Source organism: Metarhizium robertsii, assembly GCF_000187425.2.
Source record: "Metarhizium robertsii ARSEF 23 chromosome Unknown MAA_Scf_1, whole genome shotgun sequence".
Classification (NCBI taxonomy): domain Eukaryota; kingdom Fungi; phylum Ascomycota; class Sordariomycetes; order Hypocreales; family Clavicipitaceae; genus Metarhizium; species Metarhizium robertsii.
Window position 1 is genome coordinate 5,711,000 of NW_011942149.1, and position 22,870 is coordinate 5,733,869.

The 22,870-nt window shown below is 50.2% G+C and overlaps 3 protein-coding genes across 3 annotated transcripts; 1 reads left to right on the plus strand and 2 right to left on the minus strand.

Annotated features, from left to right (window-relative positions):
• Window positions 1-248: 248 nt before the first annotated feature.
• Window positions 249-12,723, minus strand: MAA_01855 (HECT protein; the record flags this gene model as incomplete). Its single annotated transcript, XM_007819853.2, has 7 exons — window positions 249-343; window positions 416-760; window positions 832-4,542; window positions 4,596-4,772; window positions 4,843-4,905; window positions 4,990-12,598; window positions 12,676-12,723. The coding sequence occupies 7 exons, from the start codon at window positions 12,721-12,723 to the stop codon at window positions 249-251; spliced, it is 12,048 nt and encodes a 4,015-aa protein (XP_007818044.2).
• A 4,840-nt stretch (window positions 12,724-17,563) lies between these two features.
• MAA_01854 (GTPase activating protein (Gyp5)) lies at window positions 17,564-20,721 on the plus strand (the record flags this gene model as incomplete). The annotated part of the gene is made up of 5 exons (XM_007819852.1): window positions 17,564-17,656; window positions 17,785-18,160; window positions 18,217-19,436; window positions 19,509-20,576; window positions 20,656-20,721. 5 exons carry the CDS (start codon window positions 17,564-17,566, stop codon window positions 20,719-20,721), a joined length of 2,823 nt encoding a protein of 940 aa, XP_007818043.1.
• Window positions 20,722-21,668: 947 nt separating this feature from the next.
• MAA_01853 (40S ribosomal protein S8-B) lies at window positions 21,669-22,409 on the minus strand (the record flags this gene model as incomplete). The annotated part of the gene is made up of 2 exons (XM_007819851.1): window positions 21,669-22,225; window positions 22,346-22,409. The coding sequence occupies 2 exons, from the start codon at window positions 22,407-22,409 to the stop codon at window positions 21,669-21,671; spliced, it is 621 nt and encodes a 206-aa protein (XP_007818042.1).
• Window positions 22,410-22,870: the final 461 nt, after the last annotated feature.

The following is a 22,870-nucleotide window of genomic DNA, read 5'->3' on the forward strand; positions in this document are numbered from 1 at the left end:
GTCCAACCAACTAAAAGGGCACTTTGCCGCGCGCTCATCAGCTGCTCTCCAAACAATATGCACTACTCGAAAATGAAACCAACGGAACCCCAAAAGGGAAAGGTACAAGGCCAGCGAATTGTATATCCATACGACCAGGACCCGCTGATTCACACTTCCAACACCATGGCGCCGTTATATGGCCTGACCACGCTATGCTGCTGCGGCGTTTCTTACTTATCATGTTGTTGCATCATCATATGCATTTTCTATGCAAATCCGAAATACTCGCTGCCTTGGGTAATGGCTTTGTGAAGTTGAGCTCGCAACATGTCATAGCTTTCGTACTCTGGGAGATCAAGTTCTGTAGCACGAGTCAGCTTACGCAAGTCGCAAAAATTTCCAGACATTTGCAAAATTGCTAGTGGATACTTACGATTGAAGCAAGTGTGAGATGACGGTAATCGATCCTTGTCACCATAATCTCGATGAATGTTGAAACGACTGATGCCGTTCATGCCTTCAAGTTCCTTGAATCCGTTGAGGGGAACTTTGCTGGTACCGGTCACAAACTGGAGCAGCTTGGCGCGTTCCTCTTTATCAAAGGACCTAACAGCTCGCCAAAACCATTGAATCTGTTGAGATGATGGTGTGTAATTCTGATATTCCGTATTACTCTTCCAGTCATCAATGTCAATATCGGGAAGACCCGAGATGAGCAGCTCAAGTTCTTGCTCGTTAAAAATGGAGATCAACTCAGCAGGAATGATATCATGGAAGCCTAAAATGAAATCAACGTGATTAGAGAAGAGAGAAGAAAAAAAGATCCATAAGGGCCTCGAGAGATCTTACCTTGCAAAAATTTCTCCATCTGTTCCTTGACAGATGAAAGGAGTTTATGTTCAACCACCAGTCGTACATATTCGTGCTTGTTGTCCTCAGTGACAGCAACGTCTCGGCCATTGGGAACAAGATCAAAAACATTCGTAACGCCAAACTCGTCGTCCTCAACCGAGAATGTCTCTGTGATGATGTCCGTAATGTCATTGTCCAGCATCCAGCAGAGTGACTTGTAATAATCAGGATCAAATGACTCCATATCCTTCACCGATACAGATTTACCCAAGATTCGCTTGTAAACTGCTCGGCTGAAGAAACAGTCAAGCAAGCGGCCTTCGTAAAGGGCCTTGCCAATGATGCGTCCAATGAACTTGAAGAACATTAGATGTTCCGGGTTGATTCCACTAAGCTTGTTGGGGTGGAAAGTAGTACGATCTGACGACACAGGCGTGAAGAGCGCGTAGTTGGGGTCGAACATCTGTCGAGCGAGCACCTGGAACCACTCACGTGTGACACCACCCGCGTCAACGCCTTCCTCTCCATGGAAGCGAATGTTAAGTTTGCCGAATTTCATTTCATCACCCGACTTGAAATAGAGTGATCGGAAGGAATCGTGGAATACGTGATCGCGACGGACTGACAGTTGCAGGGGAGGATAGGATGGGCGACTATTTTGGTTACTTCGCGAGTGAACACTGCGATTGAAGTAGTTCCGTTTATTGTCAAACTCCAAAACCTTGGGGTTTTTAACCAAGAGCGCAAAGGTTCCAGACATGAGTTTTGGGTTATTGCGCACCAGTTCGTTCAGAATGCGTCGATGATCTTCCGTAAAGGCAAAGAACAAACTGGCGGTCCGGGCTTCTGGTGGTGGGCTAGAAAGAACCATGCCTTTGCTCGCCTGGCTCTGGGACAAGTCATCGCTTGCCGTCGTGTTCTTGCATACAACCATAAGGGATTCAATCAGTGGGAGTAAAATTGTAGCGACATTCAGCATGTTCTCTCGTTCTCGAATCGCCTTTAGGCAGGCACTGAGCTTCTCCCACATGGCGGAGAATGTAGAGTTGTGGTATAGAGAAGTGACGAGGTGCTGCTTGTCATGCTCTTTAGACTCCTCCGTCTCGCCATCACCACCTTTCTTGCGGCCATCGAACAGATGATCCAATGCAGTCAGAACGCGGAGTAGCTTGTTTTGCTCAGACGCTCCTGGAGAAAACTTGGCAAGTGCAACGCCTTGGATTTCAGTGCCAGAAGTGGCCTGTTCGATATGGGGAAGAAGGTCGTCTAGGTCTGAGACGATATTTTCACTCAAGAGACGGGCTTGTTTCACGAGCTCCTGTCCGAAAACAGCCTTTGCGCCCGGGATAGCCGACAAGTTTTTGATGGTCGAGATGGTGTTCTGAAATGTCTTGGAGCTGCACTCTCTAGCAACGAATATTTTCACAACAAGAGTGAGATTCTGTGGTGGAATGACTGGTGGCTGCAATTGTCTCGGTTTCTTCGACCCAGGTTCTTTCTTCTGTTGATGAGGCTCTCCCTCCGCAGCATCGGCATTTTGTTCAGAAGTTGGTATTTGCCCTGCGGGAGGTTCAGTAGAGGTACCCGTTTCAGGTTGTTGTTGTTCAGCCGAGGCAGACCGCTGTTCTCCTTCAGTAGCGACAGGAGCTTCCTTTCTGACCTCCTCTGTGGTATCTTTGCGTTTGCGGTCGAGGCTAAGAAGTGGCAAAGTAACACGATTTAGCAAATCGGCGAGATGTGTCATCACAACAGAGCTCTCAATGACAATCTCACGATCCAGCAAAGTCAAGAGAGAGTTGATTGCGTACTTGTGAGCCTTAGAGTCCTTAATCTTGCCTTTTCGGCTCAATGCCCTCTTAAGAGTAGACCCTACGACTTCGTGCTCGGTCAAGAATAACCATGGTATGTGTTGACTCCTCGTGCACAGGTCCACCAGAAGGTCCAAGCACTGCTGCACAATCAAGAGCGGCGAGGTTTCCGAGTTGGTCTGTTGAACTTGTGTGGCGGTGGTTCCCAAGTTTGTCAGTGTTTTCTTAAGACTCTGAGGTGTTTTCTGGTCGGTTTCACGCTCCTTGTGCTTCCTTGCCTTTATCGATAGCTGCCCAAAGCTTCGTTCAACCGCGTTCATATCTGTGCTGCCTTCTTGAAGAATCTGAAGGATCGTGCTTACCACCTCGAGTCGGTTTTGGCGATTTTCGCAGACATCAGCAAAGACGCTGAACAAGTAGTTTCGGATGGAGCCTTGCTGGGCGATGAACATCAAGCGCAAAAGAGTCGCCACCCCAGATTTGTCCAGTATCTGCACTACAGCTCGGCGTTGAGCTTTACCTTCGCTGTTGTCCCGGGCAGCAGCTTGAGGAGGTCCTTGTCCTGGGGTGACGATAGATCGTACGCCTTGATGCTGAGGCATTGGGGGGTGGTGTTGACTCAAGGCTCTCGCCTGGGCAGCCATCTCCGGTGTGAGCTGGTCCATTATGTCTTCGCCTTGGTCCATGAGAACTTGTTGGCGAAGAGCAGGTGGAAAGGTGAGCAAAATACTAGCTGCGTCCATTTCAGCGGGAGGCGGCTGTCCGGATGGAACAGTTGCTTGGCGACGAGCCTCTTCTCGATTTCGTCTGCGTTCTTCCTGTCGTTCTTGCTGGGCAATTTCCTGGCGGAGTTCGTCAGGAAGAGCGTCAAGGAATTCTTGGAATACGTCTGTTGACTCTCCGGCTGCGGCCTCCTCGCGAGCTTGAGATCGCCGCTCACTGACAGTCTGAGCAATCACCTCTTCTCTGAATTCTTCAGGTAAGGCGGCCAGATACTCAGGATCAATGCCCAGCTCCGTAACGTCAACCTCTTCACCCCTGATAGTAGTCATAACACGGGGTTGTTCAGCGGTAGCGGACGTAGACCCTGGTTCTACTGTGGATTGAGGCTCACTTGATGGTCCAGATGTCTCGATACCTTCCATCGCTCCTTCGCTGGAACGATCTGGTTGCTCGTTTTCTGTGGTTTCTGCAGTGGCCAAGCGTTCCCGCGCAAGTCGTTCCTGTTCTTCACGTTCTTTTGCCTCCTTTTCTCTGGCAGCCTTCTCTTCCGCCGCTTTCGCTTCCTGGGCAAGACGTTCTTCTTCCTCCCTCTTCTTTCGTTCCTCATCTGCACGTCTCTGATGCTCTGCTTCCTCGGCTTTGATCTTCTTCTCAAGCTCCATTGCAGCGGGAGTAAGCTGTGCGGTAATGATGTTGATAAGCTTAAACGCTTCAGTGGTGTGGTTGACCCCAAAAATCATCCTGGCCTCCTCCTGGTAGCGGTCCAAGGTTGATTCTGCGGTGAACGAAACTGCTTGGTGAGGCTCCTGGGCTGTTGCGTCGCGCCGATTATCAGTCCTAACCCACCGTGCTGGGCCTAGATCTCTAAATTCCCGAGGTGCGCCAGGTCCAGTGATGTGGAAATGAAAAGCCTGTTGGCCATTTCCGCTTTGGCTCATCATTGGCAAAAATTCCATGAGTTCTCCCAACAAGCCCATGGGACCATCCATGGAGTGGCGACCGGCGCCGAGCAAACCAGGCGGAATTCTTAAATCTAAAGCGTGCGTTTGGCCAGGCCGAGGCAGGCCTTCGTTTGCTTGATCGCTGCGACGCAGGAGGGGATTGAGACCATCCTCCGCGTTAGATTGTGCCCCCGTAGATCTGTGGTTTCGTGACGTAAAGTAGCTGCGGAACTCTCCTACTACATAGTTAGCAAGGGTTGTGATGGAAGCATTTAGATCAAGAGCTTACCCAGTTGATCACGATGAGATCCACCGAGGAAACGACCGGGAAAGGAACTGCGGTTGTCCATTCGAGCCAATACGGGTCGTCTGTGGCCATCAACGAGGAGCATATTACGATGCCGGTCATCCATGTCAGGGTTGACAGCATCCCACCCCAACGATGGCATTGGGGGCAGTTGGTCATCTAAGGTTAGCCACGATTAGTATAAATACCATGCTACTGAATCGCCATAAACAGCTTTTCACAAGTTTACCTGGATAGTCCTCGTCATAGATGTACTCCTCGTCATCAATATCTTCATCCTCATCCTCATCTTCTATGGTTGTGCATTTTATTAGCAGCTGCATTTTCGCCCTTGGGTTTGCTTCAAAAGGAAATGGGGAGGGGGGACTCAGCATACCACCATCTTCATGCTCATCGTCGAGATAATGGTCGTCCAAACCTAGATCCGGATCATACCCTCCATCATCCCCCATAATAGCCCGAGCCATATTGTCAAGCAAATCGCCTGGGGCCATGCCATGCATATGAGATTCTCCCTCTTCTTGGACCTCTGCGTCATAATCCAAAGCATCTTGGTCCGGGTCATCATCCTCTTCAACATCGCTTTCGCTTTCCCAACCAGAGTCTCCATCCTCCTCAAGGGGGTTCCCATCCTCGTCAACTATCTCTACCCGGTCCTCCACATCTTCCATATCAGCAGAGTCCATGTCGTCATCCTCTTCATCGTCGCTGTCTTCTTCGTCATCTTCATCTTCATCCATGATGACTTCAACCACGCCTGGCTCACCATGGAGACCCTCAATTTCTCCCATGCCACCAAGTTCTTCGTCATCATCACTAATGTCATCCTCGCCATCGGTAATATCATCCTCACCGTAGTCCATCTCGTCGTCGTCATATTCATCGCCATACATGTCCTCATCGTCGTCTTCATCACCTTCATCGGACTCGTCATCTTCTCCCCGAGGTTCCAGCATTCCTAGTGCGGAATTACGATACAGGTCCGGAGTCTCTTCTCTATCATCGTCGTCGACATCAGACAGTGATGAAGATGATGCGAATTCCTCGTCACTGTGGTCACCAGCAGGATCTGCAGGTAAAATACTTGATTGGCTTAGTTCTTTTGCGGTGCTGGTTAGAACACGCAGAACACGGAGGATATACTTGATAGCCCGCTTTACGCCCGGATAGCTGAGGCTAATTTCGGCGATTGACGACGTGAGCTTGTCGACGTAGCCCTTTTCGTACATCAATCGGCGGAGCTGCGCCTGTGAGCGAGACTGAAGACTGTCGCTGCCTCGTGAATTTGGATTCTGGTCCCTATCCCTCTCACCAATCATGTGGTTCATGAGTTCAGCCAAGCACTGCATCCGGGAATATCGGGTTTCAAGAGGCTCATCAGTGAGCGGCGCCTTCTCGTAAGCCTTCAATATTGTGTCTAGAACAAATTTTCGGACAAACAGCAAGTCAGGTTCGTCATCATAAACAAATTTGTCGGCTCTACGGTCTGCAGCCTTTTCACTGGTCTTAGACACGAGGGCCACCAGAACTTTTTGAGTCAGCGACGATGTCGCTGCCTTCTTCTTCGAAACAATGGTGTCGGTAGTACCGTTGAGGTTCCCTTGGCACAGTAAATCGTAAATCAGATAGTTCAAGATGCTTGTTCGTGGCTTAATTGGGGTTGTAGTCGACAAGGGTGGGGCGCTACGCTTGAAGTTGATAAATTCGACCTTCGTTCGTGTGTAGCTCTGCAGGAGTTCTGCCAAACAGTTCAGCAAAAAACATCTGTAAACAAATATAGGATGCTCTTCTGCCTTGAACAAAGGTTTCGATTGTTTTTTATCCTTTCCGTCAGCTGCTGAAATATCCTTGGAGCTAGTATCTCGCAAGTTTGCCGTTCCAGTAGCCTCCGTGTTGAGGTCAGAAGGCGCAGAAGGTTCCTTGTCATCTACTTCGCGATAGTTGACTAACTCGCACAGCAGGAAATGAATGACTCCATCGGGATTCTCTACAACCGGTCGCTTAATGTCATGGTGTGCCTTTGGGACGTCAGCCATTTCTTTGTCGGCAAGCTCTGTTGAGGGTTTTACGGTATCGCTCGAAGATCCATCTGCGGTTGGCTTCTCCTCTTCAGTTTTGGAGTCGGATTGCTGGTCTTTCCAAACCAAAGCCTGCGATCGGTTCGAATCTCCGGATGGAGCCATCCATCTTTGAAATCGAAGCACCTCGTTTGTCACTTCCACAAACAGATCCGGAGCGCGAAGGGCAACAGGTGCCATGGCTCGGAGAAAAGATGATACATCAGGGTGGCCCCGTTGGTTCCTAATTAAATTGGGAAAGTCCGCTTGTATCTCTGCGCGCATAATCTGTTTAATTATATCCTCGTCTTCAATGATGTGCCTTAAGATGGTGATGATGTGTGCAGTAAGCCTTGTTTGCTTCAGACGCTCGGAGCCGGAGCCAGAGAGTTGCTTGGCCATTAGGAATAATCGCTGCAGGTTCTTCTTCTCGCCTACGACCTTTGCCAGGCGTCGTTTCCGAGTCAGGATTAAAAGCACTCTTAGCACTGCAGTAGCTAGAATTTCCTCCTTGCCAATACGAGGCAGCAAGTTAAGTAGAGATTCCAGAATTTTGTTACAATTCTCGTCACCAACCAACGGCAGGCCTAATCGAATGACAGGCTCAGAAACGGGGTCTTCTAGAGACTTTGGCGGCTTCCATTGCACCGGGACTGGTCGTTCATCATGGCAGAGAAGAGCCTCCAGAACAAGCAAAATATAAGGAATCCAAGGTGGCAATTCGTCGGTGGAAGACGAAAGTGGGACTTTCAAGAAGCCAACATACTCGTCTACCTTATCAGCGAGATTTTCCTTATTGTGCTCAAAGAAATTCTCGTCCTGGAGCAACAGAGCCAAGAGGTGAGCGTAGGCTGCAATACACTTGCCATTTCGCCGCTTCTCATCCTCGTCCAGAGATAAAGATGAAAGAGCAAATGTGAGCGTGGAGGCAACCTCTTCCTGGGCTTCCTGGTTCTGCCGTCGCAAAATGGTGGTAGATACCAAATCTGATACTTCAATGGCCGTCTCGGGATGGGTTCGAATCACGTCCAGACATTGGTCAATCAATTGTGCGCGGATCTTGGAACGCATGTTATCCAGCTCGTCCTTGACCACGTTGAAATTCACAACAAAATTCATGGTAGGGATTTTGTCGGTCGTGTCATCTCTGTGATTGGATGACGTTACACCCGTGGCTTCTGATGAATTATCATTATCAGCCTGAATATTGCCGATATGCCGATCGACATATTCGACCATGTCATCAGCAGATATATCGGGAAGAGCATCTAAGATCATCTGGTCGGAGTCAGGGGCAGTAACTGTATTCGATTGATCTTCTTGGACTGCTGATGATTCTTGTTGTAGAGCCGAAATGTCTGCGTCCTCAGGAGGAATGGGATTTCGTGGCCCTGCGAGACCGTCTGTATGAGCGCGGCAATATTCGATAACGGGTGCAGTGTTCCCATTAGCTCTATAGACTGCTTCGTGAACAAGATCCTCCTCAAAGCCCGTGTCTATGACCTCTTTCACCACGCTTTGAACAGATGCCCAGTTAAATCTGGCATCAGTGTATTTGAAAAGCATCAAGGGCGCCTTGGCATCTTTGGGGATAGATTGGGGTTCGTGCTCAGCCGCACACACAATCTTGAGAATATCCAGGAGTCTCTTCACCGTGGCATCGGGAACCTTTTCGACGAAGTTGGACGTCCAAAGCTCCATGATGGCAGGCAGAATTGCTGCGCGAAACTCGACCACAACCTGCTGGGCTACGTTTGGAATATTCTGTGACCGATCGGCCTGGCGATGAAGATTGAAGTGGTTGCTGCTTTCCGACAAGTACTTTCCGTTCACCAGGATGTAGTAAAGATCAAGGACTTTCTTAAGTCCAAATGCGGCAACCTTGACTTTTGACGTTTCGTCTATGTTGCTGTCTGGCCCCGCTTTCACAGATGATGCCAAGATCCTGAGTATAGAATTCAGCACGTCGAGGCCACCTTGTTCTTTGAATGCAAGGAGAACCGGCATGATAATTTGCACATTGGATCTGTCGCTTTGTCGAGGTGACGGGTGGTCGATTAGCATTTCATGAATGGTGTGAAGCATAATAATCCAGTAATGGAAGTCTTTAGATGTCGGCTCAGCCTGGGCGACTGACGGGCCAAGATGCGATAAGACAGTGTCCGCCAAGGCCATCGCAATCTCCAACTGTCTAGGACGAGGGAATGGATCGAGGTGGTTTGGCTCTCTCCTAGGCAAGAGGGCTTTGCCTAGAGATTGAAACAAGGGGAAGGAGGTGGGGATCATGGGATGCAAAAGCGTGTGCAAGATCTCGTAATTCATGAACCGGGCGCTAGAGCGCTCTTGCTCCGTAGGTTCAACGGGTGCAGAAGTGTCAGTGCCATCAGCAGAGGGCCAGCTTCTGGCAGCATCGTTGAGCACATCTGGGATTGAGGTTTCGTCGCTCCCCGCAGCATCACGTCCCTCACTTGTGTTGGTCACGCCGAGAAAACCCTGACGACGCAACGACCAATGCTGCGGTACAACGGAGAGCTCGCCTGCTTCCTCGGCCAAAATACCTCGCAACAATGGTCCGATAGACTTTACGAGCTTCAAATAGTAATCATAAATGTTCACGGGGTAGAACTGCAGGGCGTTGGACCTCGACGTGGTGAAACAGTCGGAAATGATTTTAATCAAGTTTTGAGCGTTCAACAGTGCCTTAATCTTTTGCGTTGCTTGTAGAACAACTTTCGATTGCTCGGGATCATCGCTCCAGACATGCAAATCCGTAGCAAGGAAAGCGCCAAAGTACGGAGGGAGAGCCTCAGTCTTGGCTGCAAGAGGTTTCAACACATCGATGTTTGACTGCGCGCGACGCAATAGTGAGGGCAGACCCCGAACAGGGGAGTGCTCAACTAATTGGGCGATGACCTGATTGAGAACTCTGGAGGCAGATGAATCGCCAAATGATGCGTCAAGACTTGGTGACTCGCACAAGTCGAGAAGGAGCTCAATGCCACCCTTTCTCACAAAGTTTACCTTGAGCAGTGTATTAGACAAATAGCCGGTCAAAAAATTAGCCAGACCATGAATGTATGGTGTAAGTGATTGAGCGGGGGCCAGTTTTTGAGGTTTCTTGCTCTTCTCGGTGATAGTCTCGTTGGTGGAAGCTGCGTCAGACATGTCCACGTCTGCCCCTTCGGTGGTAGCACCCTGTCGCTCAGGGGCAGACTCTACCGTTGGTGCTTTCATGAAGTGTTCGTTCGGGTGAACAGTGACTACAGTTCCCTCTGCAGTGGTGACATACAGCCTGGCACCCCAGTCCGACTCCATTCCTCTCTCAATTCCTAGCCAACGTACTCTGGCAACCATGTCGATGACAGCATTGGAGATGGACGTTCGCAAGGGTGGATGGTGACGGGCAAGCTCATCAAAGTTGGCGCCGACGTTGCCCGCCAAGTCGCTGTCTGCTTCCATGCACGATACATGCTGAGAGCTCTCAAAAATTTCAAGATAGCTGTCAAAAGCTCGAGAGGCGACAACCAGCTTCATGCCCATATTGTTCAGGCAGATAGAATTCAGGACCTGAGGAACAATATTGATCGCCTCTGAAGAGGCCAAAATACCCTCGGCAGGTTTGTTGCGCCTTGTGTGCCGAATATCATCGTCTGAGGGAGGATGCGGCCGGTCATCCTCGTCTGCAATTGAAGCGGCGGCAGCAGACGAATCCGGAGACTCGGCATCACCTTGGTCTTCTTGGTGTTGTTCAGCCTGCTTCGACTCCCCACCTTGTTGCTGCTCCGGCACTGGCTGACCAGTAATTGCCTCGAGGTATGTTTTGATCATGCCGGACTCAGATATGGCGGCAAAGCTGGTTGGGTCATTATTGATGAAATCACTTAGAATTGTGACTGAATTAGTCCACACCACCGATCCAAAGCTCTGCTTATTGGCCATGATTTCTCGCAGACTGTGAAGCAGGTCAGAGTTTTCTGCTAGATTTCTTAGCAGGCGTTCAGTATTGCCACCATAACTATAAGAATTTGACATGATGTGATGGACAAATTTGAGAAGCCATTTTAGCGTCTGCTGCTGGTAGTAAGGGATCTCGTAGTCGACCACCACAGACTGTTGGTCGGGTTTGACACCTTTAGATGATTTTAGCGAATTCTGAGCCTCTGTAACAGCGTCTACTAGCAGTTGTGCAACAGCGCCTAGGCCGCTAGCATTGAAGAAGGCAGTGAATGCATTTTGATACGTCCAAATAAGGCCATCTAGAAACGCCAACACCATCGAATGGTGTCGTTGAGCCACTTGGGACCGGATGTGGAGAATCTCAACCAGGATATCCATAAGACCGGCCGAAACCATTTCACTTCCAACGCGGGTGGCCATGGACAGATGCAAGGTCAAAGAAAAGAGATTGTTACGCCAGTCGTCTGCTTCGCTGGCCTGGTCACCGATGTCGGTCGCCTCATCAACCTGCATGCCCGCTACAGCCTTTCTAATGACGTAGAGCAAGATTCCGTGGTTGACATTGGCGTTCAAGGCAGACAGAACATCTTGGCATCTGGCATGGAATCCTGACACAGCCTCCAGGAGAGCCAGGGCAAACGTCTGAAGCCATAGCGGTATTTTTGAATGTCCATCAGCCGAGGGGTGTATCAGCTCCGCAAGTTGGTAGACAAGCTGGTATCTTCTGGTCTCGTCAATATCGTGACGAAGAACCTTGTCAACAAAGTTTGATTCGGTATGGATGTAGGCCAGATTGGTAATCGCAAGTAACCGGATCGCGAGTATTTTCTGACGCGACTCGAGCGACTCAGTGAGTGCCTTTGCAACTCGGACTCGGTGAAAAAACTCATATTTTGCAGATGACGGCATGTCATCGGGGCATCGCTTAACAAGGTCATAGATAGATGAAGTCGAAACCACAGACTTGGGCAAATCAAATGACTTTTGACCTGGGATGGCATGTTCCTCCGAAACAGCTGGAGTTCGCGGGATAATAGGAGATGAGTCATCAGTACCGATATTTCGGGCTCGGGGAGTGTTCTGCTGGCTACCAACGGTATGGCTGCGGCGTAGGGGAGTCGGTGTTGAGGGGAGTGACGTTCGGCCGGTGTCATTTGACACGTCAACGCCGACATGGCTGTCTTGTGGATAGTACAGCACTTTCACGTCGCCCCATCCCTGCCACATTGCATCGTCACAGGTAGCAATTGCAACCAGGTCGTTAGCATGGGTCGGAGTCGAGTTTCTGCTACTGCTCCCGTGTGCCTTTTCCTTTCCCTTGGTCGAGACTGGGGTTATGGATGACGCAGGGTCAGCTAGGCTTACTATGGGAGTCTTGACAAACGGCAGCGCAATTTGTTGGACTCGCTCGATGTCGATGTTGTAATGGTTTGCTAACAGCGCTGCGCTTATCTGCCTGGAAGCATTGCCGATCCTTTTGACGGAAGCCTGATACCGCTGAGCTAACTCTGAGCCCACCTCCAATGTTGAAATGAGAACAGACAATGCGGTAGTGTTAAGAAGGTCGTTGAGATGCGGGCTGCTGGCATAGATGCTGCGGTTGCCGCAATGCTCCAGGAGCATGCGAGTGAATAGCAAAACAGCCTCTATCAGCACCCTGTCACCATCGGCCGAGAAACCAAGCTCTTGAAGCTCCTCATATGTCCACTGTTTCTCGCTACTGAATGCCGAATCTTTCGCACGGTTGAGGAGGACGTCGGCGGCGAAATCTCGAGACTGTGGACCCTCGTTCAGGGCATAAGTCTTGTTGAAATGCTCCAAAATGCTATCAAATCGGTTGAGAAGCGGTATCCAGTGATACAAATCTCCACGTCCGAACGGCCATCTCGATGGGAATGTCGACAGATGGTTCGGCAAGGATGGCAAATCTATGGTGGAGGCTGTTTCGACGTAGTTTTTCAGCCAAGGAGACTGTGAGATGTGGGGTTAGAGAGGCCGCGTCAAGTACGAGTCCAATCACTCTGGTTGATGGAAGGGAAGAAGCTTACCAAAGTCTCTTTGTGCTTGGACTGCATCGTCTTGATGATTTTGCCCATGGTGAAGAGAGAGGCGGCAGAGCCGCGGAAGCACAAGCAAGCTCCCCCTCCACTACGATTTGGCTATTAGCCTGGACGACAATGCTGCTCTGCAAGGGGCCGGAGTGCCCTTCAACGGACAGCCCCGAATATCTCGCTCAACAGAACCCGTAGTCTGAGGTGTAATATTGATGGTGATACGGACAAGTGCCACTTGATCCCGTCAGGCAGCTGCTCGGTGAGGGGAGCAAGAAGCCCGCGGCAGCGGAGTCTAACGGACCAGAAGCTAAACCAACAGCCCCTTTTAGCAGGGCTACTATATTCACGGCAAACTTGTGAAACGAGGGATATCGAACGCGGGACTAGTTTTTGGTTGGTGGCCGTCCGGTTGGTCTGGTAGATGAAGCTAGAGAGCGGGTGCAAGGACGGGTGCAGGACGTCCCAGATTAGCTTCCCCAAAACGTTAAATGACAATATGGCGGATATAGAAACAGTAGATACAATCTACTACGCGGCCCTCAGCAATTCGATATAGGTTCGCCTAGATGCAGAGGGTGTGTCGGGGGGTTGAGGAGTAGCTGTGATGTTGGGAGTGAAAAAGATGGAGGAGTTCGGATGTCAAAAACGTCAGGTTCAGCAACAGAGTGGGCCTCTGCGTAATAGGCGTCCGAGTCTTGCGGCTGGTGGTGGGCGTCAACTTGGTCCGATCATGGATGTTTGCTTGGGGCACGCTAATACCCAGTACTTGGTAAGTACCGGTGTACTCCGTACCTGGTAGGCTGTGGCAGGCGACGTTGAACACTTGAGGCAGCTACTACCCACCAGGTAGTACGAGGTACTTGTAGTTTTGGGAGCGCTTGACTTTGAGTCTTAAATACCTGGTGCACTTTGACTGGCTGCATGCATGAGTCCAGCATGGTGCTTGCGGAACAAACTACTTGCAATTGAACATTTTGAACCACGTGCAGACGGTTGACATTTGAGGGCCAAGAGTGTCCAAGTAGAGGCGCGTACCGATTGACAACTTTGGTAAGCAGCACCGTCATCCCATGAACGAAGTTCAACTGGTCTCTTGCGTCAGTTCCCAGGTACATAGTATAAATAAAGCAGTTATTACGTAGAATGGTATAAAAAGTCTCGAATTTGCAAACTCTCTGGGGCCATCGAGGCCAGCTACAGCTAATATTGACCATATGTGCACGTGCAGCACGTGACAGCAGTACAGTAAATGTTGCTAACACCTCCCGTTCAACGCGTCAAATTGTTTTCCTAATCCGCGCGCTCCTTCTCTCTTAGCTGCTGTGCAAATGACAGGACTCCTCCCACTTACAAAGTACAGTGACGGATGGCATTGGACACCACATGCAGTTGACATCTGGACTGTTTCATGTCAGAAACTTTTGAACACACACATCAGGGAATTTGAGGATTGTCCTCGCAATTCTGAAGCTTTTCAGTAGGTACCTAGGTACATATATAATCTGTGGCAGAATATGCTTAACCACTGAGTAGCACACATGAATATTATAATATATTGCATATATATCTACGGTACATCGTAATAGGAAGCGCGAGAGCCGGGTACCTGACGTGACTAAATACTTTTTACCTCCCACTGTAAGGCTACCTCAGAATCCTGCCACATCAAGTATTTACTAATAAACTGTTGTCTGTTGTAGCACCTCGTCAAAATAAGACACCGCACCATCGTTTCCAGATTCACAAGCTGAACTCGCTTCCATGCGATATAATTATCTTGCTCTGCGAAAGAGTTGGAGAAGAAAATAAAAACACTTGAAACCTATACCACTCGTCAAACTCAGCGGAATAAAATTTGGAGCAAAAAACTAGGCAGGACTCGGACATTTCCACTTCTCATTCTATCGAGGGCTGGTCTGAACATCAGGGATGCCGGTACTAGAAAGCGCAATCCTTCTCAACAATCGAAGATGAAGAATAAATGATTAAAGCATACTGCCCAGAAGCAATGAAGTCTGATAAACACTACGTGTTTGGGAACCAATCAAACGAGAGTGGCTGGCCCCAGGTTTGCCTAGGGCCGCTCACCTTTATCCTTGGAGAGCCGAGGATAACATCGCCTTATCTTTGGTAAGGGGCCTATTGATGAGATGTTTCTCACCACTAAACGGTCTGTTCCTTCATCAAAACATTGAAGCAGCGCTTGAGAAGGGTTTGATTGCTATTGCCCCAGATCCTGACTTGGAGAACTGTGACAAGGGCGGGTCAACTGGGCTTGGAAGGTTGGGTTCAATATCATTTTAATAAGCAACTATGAGGGATCAAAGGTCCTTGGTTTCTCAGGAAGACTTAGAGGGTCAGGGGTCTCTATAAATGTATGACTTCGGTGAGCCCTAGTGCCGGAGGCAAACCTCGCTAAGGTCCGACCTCGGGTTTTCATAATACTTCCTTTGTTGTTGTGTGATCTCTGTGGCCGATGCCTTTGTTGTCATCTTGGACGTGTGACAAGAGTCAGACCCCACACATTTTAGAATTCTCTCATTCAAGCTAAAAGAAGAAAGAGATGAACTTTTCATGAGAGTTTAGATAGCGAGGTTCCCCCAGAAATTTGTGCCGTTATTGCAGAAGAAACATCAAAGAAGCATGAAGATAAGTTAAAGACACTAGATGAGGATTTAGACAAGGACGGTAGAGGAAGAGGAATACAGTCTGACAAAATATATTTACCCGCCAAGACGTAAACATTCATATACTGTAGTATATTATAGTATGAAGCGCGATAGCCGAGTACCTGATCTGGTTCAATACTTTTTCCTTCCCACTGTGGCTAGTCGCATCCATGACATAAGGCTTCCAATGATGCCATGAACATATGTATTAAGCCGTTCCGCAATAGAAACACGCTTCACACTCGGACTGGCCCTGCATGCCCAGGTCGTCAGAACATGCCAGTCCGTACTATGGTGACATGTGGGTTGCCATGTGTGCACAATCAATAATTCCAACGGCGCTCGGCCAGGCTTGGCGTGCAAATGGCGAACCTGTTCCTTACAATGAGCACGGTGCCCTTGCCAGACCCTCTTTCACGCTTCTGGTGAAGCAAAGAAAAATGGACAAGTGGTGACATTGCGGCAGCCAATCAGCACACCGGCTTTGAGGCTATGGTTACAGTTACATTCCAAAGGGCCTGCAGGATGGATGCATGTCTGGCGCACATGCGCATGGCCACCTACAACATGGTTGATGCAGTTTAAACTTGAATTAGGATTGTATTTCCTTTGGAGCACTCATCATATGGCGGATCAACCACGTTCTACGGAATACTCCCGTATTGAAATGTGGTCCTTGACGACACCGCCACCATCACCAGTCTGGTGCCAGATGGCTGGAGTCAATCCGGCAGGTGCAACTGAGCAGCAGCAGAGTCTGGAGCTTGGAGGAGAGAGACCCCGCCAAATCTGCCTTTGGAAGCGGAATACTACAAAGATCGAGCTGTCATACTAAAAATGACACATTGAGTTGGCTTTGACGACCCATGCCTCGCAACTTGTACATACATTGGTACTAAGACGTCGTCGTACATGGTAAATGTGCGGCTAAGCGGCGCTCCTTGGGATATCTGCCTCTCCGCACCTGGGCAATATAGAGTTTTCTCGTGGACGGTTCCCCCTGACAATGCGGGCAAAGCAGAGTGGGAAGCATCAATGATGTTGCTCCTCGCCAGTATTCAGGCTTCCGCAGAGGCATGTGGTAGCAGGACCAACAAACGACTCTATCAGTGATGCCAATAAAAGCACCTTTTGAGCCTTTGAAGCGAAAGCCCCTGGCGGCGGCGAACAATGTGGTTGACACGCGATACGAGCACAGGGCACGAAGCACGGATTGCATGCTGGAGCACTTGGAAAGCAACATTGAAATTCAAGGTTCATAGCAGAACAATCCTGGGCACTAACATTGCCATCTATGTACGTAGTATCAACCTGGCTTCACTGCCCGCCTTTCTGATGAATGGATGCCATGCTTTTTGCGTGTCAATCCGAACATTGAATGTTTATGGGTCTTCCACAGGTGGGCCCACCAGCCGACCTCTGAAACCTGACTTGGACCCGGAGCCCCATCCAAGACCCAGTCTGACGCTGCGATTCGAAGGGTCGAGGGTCGGTGTTGGCGGCCAGAGCTCCCCAGGTGGGCCTGTCTGCCTCCATGCCCACTTGAGCACCAGACCGCATGAGGGTTGGTTGCCAGGTGCTGGTTGCTTAGAGCAGCTGGTAGTAGTACTCCGTAGTAGTAGTTGGTTTCTGGTAGCACTTGTTGCCGGTGCTGTATCTGCCAGGCGTCGGGAGCCCCTATCTCGCTCCCAACTAGCAGGTGCTTGTTCCTGGGCTAGCAAGCTTGCGCATTCAATGCCCGGAAACATTCAAGCCAGCCGCCACGAGCCATTGCACACATTCCCCCAACTAACCGCCAAACTCCACCAAGTATCTCCTCGGTCTTCAATGTTCCACCTCCCGCTAAGAAACCAGGGGGGAGGAGACCAGTGCCCGTTTGCCAACTCACCACCGCCTTCTTTATTACTCCCTGCTTCTGACTTCCACTCTGTAACTACCTTTCCGCATTCTCAATAATTTTGTTCCTGTTCTGGCCGTAATTGCGACGCTGCGCGGCAAGCTCCTTCTTTACCATCCTTACTGTACGAGAGAGTCGACAACTGAGCAGACAAGCAACCTCCTTTCCCCTTGCCCTAGGTTCGACGTCACACGAGCGGTCGTCACCTCATTCGGTGCTGGTGGCCACGAGCTGAACTGCTCCAAACGACGAGCAACATAAACTGACATATACAACCACCGCACTTAAAGGCGCCCTGCGCTTACGCACAAGTACAATGTCGCTGCAGGGCGGCGACGTTTCTTCTCCTAATGATCAGGAGGAACGGAAGCCGAGGCCCTCCTCGGCCGCCAGCTCGAGCCCAGATACGGTACGTCGGGGCCAAAAATTACTTGTTTATGCCTGTAGCTTCTGCCCGCAAGCTTTATAGAGAACTACAAGCCTCCATTCTCACACTGTTCCCTCTTGGAATATTTGCTGACCTTCGCTTGTTTGCAGGGCGGAGACGGGGACTCGTTCGAAGATGCTGTAGACAATGCAGATACTACTGCAGATACAGTTGATGCAGGCTCTGTACGCTCATTGACAAAAAGATCCGTTTCCCTTTCGAAAAGGGCTTCGCGACGAGACGGAGAAGACGAGGAGAATGAGGGAGGCGAGAAAAGCGACAGGGACGACAAGGACAAGAAGGACGAGAAGGACGAGGAGGACGAGGAGGACAAGAGGACTTCCAGGGATGAATTGGTGGACTCTGACAAGGCGGAAGTAAAGCCAGCCCCGGGCAGGACGTCTTCACCGCTCTCGCGCCGCATTTCCAATACATCGAACCTCGATAATGTGAACCTGGATGACGAGACGCCTGCCAAGCCAGAAGGTGTGTTAAACAACTGACCCCTAAAATTCTTGCCCACTAAACGAGTATCTTGGTAGCACCCCCGATTCCACCTGAAAAGGACCATGCCAGCAAGACCTTGTCTCTGAGCAGCATTACAAATGCTCTCCCATCTATGGCTTGGTCTCCCTCCGCTGAATCACCCTCGAAGAGTCCTGGCCCTTCAAACAATGCAGTCGCCGCTCCTCCACCGCAACCGGCCCCAAGTCCTCCTGCCCGGAAACGCTCGGCCCCATTTTCCTGGTTTTCCACAAACAAAGACACCTCTACGTCTCCGCCAGCTCAGCCTTCTGGGAGAAGAAACACCGCAAGCTCCATTGCTACCCTGACAAGCAACCCGGAAATGATGCTCAGTACGCTCACGGAGGAAAACCAAGTTACGAATGGCGCCAATGGTAACCATCGGAAGAGTCTCAAAGACAGGTTCAAAGTCCTACGAATGCGTGAGGAAGCCGGTATACAGCTAATTCCTGGCGATGGAGACGGACAAGAGGATGCGCTTGGGCTGGTCAGCACAGACGGTAAGACTGTGCCCGGTGACAAGAGCCCACTGCCTCCAGTGCCGAGTCCCAATCATGAATTGGCCCCTGGCACTGCATCTGGAGTTAATGCCGGGCCTTCAGCGATGCAGGAAGCCCAAGTGGACTGGGATCTTTGGCAGTCTGTCGTCTATGAAGGTCCGGCTGCGGTAGCCCGAACCAGCCCCGAGGAGTTGAACAGGGCCATTGCTACGGGCATTCCCAACGCTATTAGAGGAGTCATCTGGCAAGTCCTTGCGCAGAGCAAAAATGAACACCTTGAAACGCTATACAAGGATCTTGTCACCCAAGGTACCGACAAGGACAGGCAGAATATCCGCAGCACAGCTACTAGTCCCACTCCCAGTGCCAGTGGCATCGCCTCCTACACAAATGGTGACGGCGTGAAGTCTTCTGCATCATCTATTCATTCGAATAAGTCGGCTGGCAATGGCAGCACGTCACCTAGGAGCGAGAAGAGTCACGAGGCGATTGCAAAGGCACAGGCTGCATCGGCCGCGGAGAAACAAAAGAAACAGAAAGAACGGGCTGCCAAAATTCAGACCCTCGAGAAAACTATTCGGCGTGATCTTGGGGCGAGAACGAGCTTTTCCAAGCATGCCGCTGCTGCGGGGCTTCAAGAAGGTCTGTTTGGCGTCTGCAAAGCGTATGCTCTCTACGACGATGGTGTTGGATATGCACAGGGCATGAATTTTTTGATCATGCCATTGCTATTCAATGTAAGCAAAAACACCCCCTTCTAGCCAGGCCACGACGAGAACATGACTGACACTGACAATCTTCATATCTAGATGCCTGAGGACGAGGCATTTTGTCTGCTCGTTCGTTTAATGCACCAATATAAACTACGGGACTTGTTTATCAAGGATATGCCGGGATTGCACATGCATTGCTACCTATTCGAGCGTTTGCTGGAAGATTTGGAGCCAGCACTGTATTGTCACTTGCATCGTCGCGATGTCTCCCCACATCTTTATGCTACGCAGTGGTTTCTCACCTTATTCGCCTACCGCTTCCCGCTTCAGCTTGTTCTCCGTATCTACGACTTGATTTTGTCCGAAGGCCTGTCTGCTATTCTGCGATTCGGTATCGTGTTGATGCAAAAGAATGCTAGCACGCTGCTGGGATTATCCGACATGCAACAACTCACAACGTATTTGAAGGACAGGCTTTTTGATGTGTATATCGACAAGGATCCCAGCCAGGGCAGTATCCTTGAAAATGGATTCTTTGGGAGCTCCAGTTCCAGCATAGACAAGGAGGTGTATAGAGCGGACCAACTTGTCCGAGATGCATGCGAGGTCAAGATTACGCCCGAGATTTTGAAGATATATACCGCGGAATGGGAGGAGAAGACTCAAGCTAGGAAGAAACAAGAAACAGAGTTGCAGGATCTGAAGATGGCTAAAGAGAACCTGGCTGGTCAGGTGCGAAAATTGGAAGAACGAGTCCAGGCTCATGATGCCGAGCAAAAAGATCTTTGTAACAAGCTTGTTCATTGCACGGTGGAGAGCGATCAGTTGCGAGAGGAGATGGAGACGCTACGGACCGAGAACGAAGAGCTACGGACCGAGAACGAAAAGCTACGGAAAGAGAACGAAAAGCTACGGGATGAAAACGACACGCTACCGGGTGAGAACGATAGGTTACGGGACGAGAACGAGGGCCTCCAGGGTCAGGTTAAGGAACTGAGGAACGTGATTCAGTTACAACCTGAGGAGATCGAGAGGAAGTGGAAGATAGAGCGCAGTGAAATGGTCAAGAAGAATGCAGACGTCTACCAAGAAAACGTAGATTTGCAGAATGAATTGCACAGACTCGCAAAGGAGCTGGCGGATTGCAAATTGCGCTATGCCCAGGTAAGTGACTCCCAAACCCTGAATGGTAACCACATTTGGTTTCTCACTGAACGACTAACATGTGCCTGTTTCACTACAGATCAACGATGAACACGAAACCCTGAAAACCAAATGGACCGACATGGGTCGTCAATTTCGCACATAACACTGGCTCTTCTCTGCACAATTTCTTCCACATTATGTACTAGTGGAAAGCAACGCGTATAAAATTCATTCTCTTTCGTCTTTCTGCTTCTCCTGTTATTGGAAGCATTCATGTACAAAAACAAAAAATAGCTGTCATAAGCTACCGCATGGCGTTATAAGACCTCTCCTTGTTACCTGGATACAAGGTGGTAGAGGAAGGAAACCATAGCTGACTTGATGTATGATGATATCGGCGGGCTTGCATACTACATTCTTGGTTCTCGGTGCATTGATGGATTTCTTTTGTGGTGGGCTGGACCTTGACATGACAACATGGAGCGGGTAATCACAACGATAGGATGAGTACTTTGTAGAAAAAGTGTCACAAGAGAATAAGTTACCGTACGTTGATATCGAGCGTGACTTATCATAGGTATTCGACCACCTGACTAACGTCATGGCCCTGTGATACCTTGAAGGCCCGCGAAAACTGGACTGGTTGTGTCGTGATGCAGGAGGAAACATGGAAATATAAGGTTTATCTCAAGGGACATGCTTGAGTCCCCGAAACACAGCAATACCTCGTCCACCGGGGACGCAACTCTACTATGTGAAATTGTCTTGTCCGCTTACTGCTATGGACATGGCAACATGGTTCAGGTATTATTCATGCATCATATACAGCGAATAAGTGTAATTAAATTGTACAGTGACATTTCACGTTAGAAAAAAGTTTCTTTTGTTTTCATTCCCTATGGACCCATTCCGATGCTTCATGTCAAGCTCTTCATGCCCTGAAAAAATATGCCCAAGACAATTGAGAAAATCCCTTGAACACCATTCCCGTGAGGGGATTGATTTTTGGACACCAGCGGATGGGAGCCGCCATGCCGACTGGATCTCCAGCTTCCCAAGCACAACCTCTCCCCGTTCTCCTTGGCCAATGCACACACAACAAAACACACTTTACTTGTGCAGCTTGCGCTGGTAGAAAGCAAGCTCCTCGCCCTCCAAGATGTAGCCATCGCAGCGGCCAGACTGGCCGGGACGGCTGGAAATAATGGCGTACAGGCGGCCGGCCTCAAACTGCTTCTCGAGAACGGCGTCGACCTTGCCGCGGGCAGCAAAGCGCTCGGCCTGCTTCTTCTCGACGGCCTTGCTCTTCTTGGTCTCCTCCTCGACTTTGCCCTCCTTGGCGGCCTGGGCCTTCTGGCGTCTACGGCCGAGGGGCTGGCCGTAGTGTGCCTCGTACCACTGCCGGAAGGGGGCGGCGTCGACCTGGACGACGGCGCTGCGGGTCAGGGTGTTGGTGCGGACGAGCTCGTTGTTGGAAGGGTGGTACGCGACCACGATGACACGCGTCTTGCGGGTGCAGCCCTCGGAGGCCCAGGCGAAGTTGCCCGAGTCGAGACGCAGAGCACGGTACTTGTGGTTGCCGCCGCGGGTGCGGACGGTGTGGATGCGCTTGGCGCCGATACGGGTGTTGGCACCCTGGCGGCCAGCTTCGAAAGCGCGCTTCTTCCCTGTTGAAATAGGTCAGAACGTATGCTTTTTATTGACGAGCAATAGCATACGGGCTTTCGATTGTAGAGGCAAAAAAGAATGTATATGTTGCTCAGGGGGGTATTATTGTCTGTACGCACGGTAGAAGGCACGCTTGGCACCGGAGGCGGAGCGCTTGTGGCGGGAGTCGCGAGAGATACCCATGATTGCGAGCTCTAAGAAAGCAGAGAGTTAGCGGATTGACATTGGACAGAGGCGTATTTCAGAGCACATCAAGAGTAGAGGTCGGTCGGTGATGCTTATCCAAATGACGGAACACGCCGGGCCACCCCATGGGAATTATTCGAATTCGAATGACCGCTTCGAGTCGATGACTTGTATTCGTCGTTGTTTTGGTTCATCGTCGACCTCTCATCTCTTGTGCTGCGTGTGTAATTTGCCAACTCACCTGATGATTATGCTGCTTCACCAGTGCAATCGAATTGGCGGCGGATGTGGGAGGAGGGAACTTTTTGGGCGGAGTGCTCGATGAGGGCTGAATTGGCAATCGAAAAATTGTGGTTGTGGGTTTTCGCTAGCCCCAAGGAACGTACCCTCCTCAGGGCTTCGGAAATTCACGTTCTTCCGGGGACAGTAGCGAAAGATCGCGCTGGGGACCCTGACCT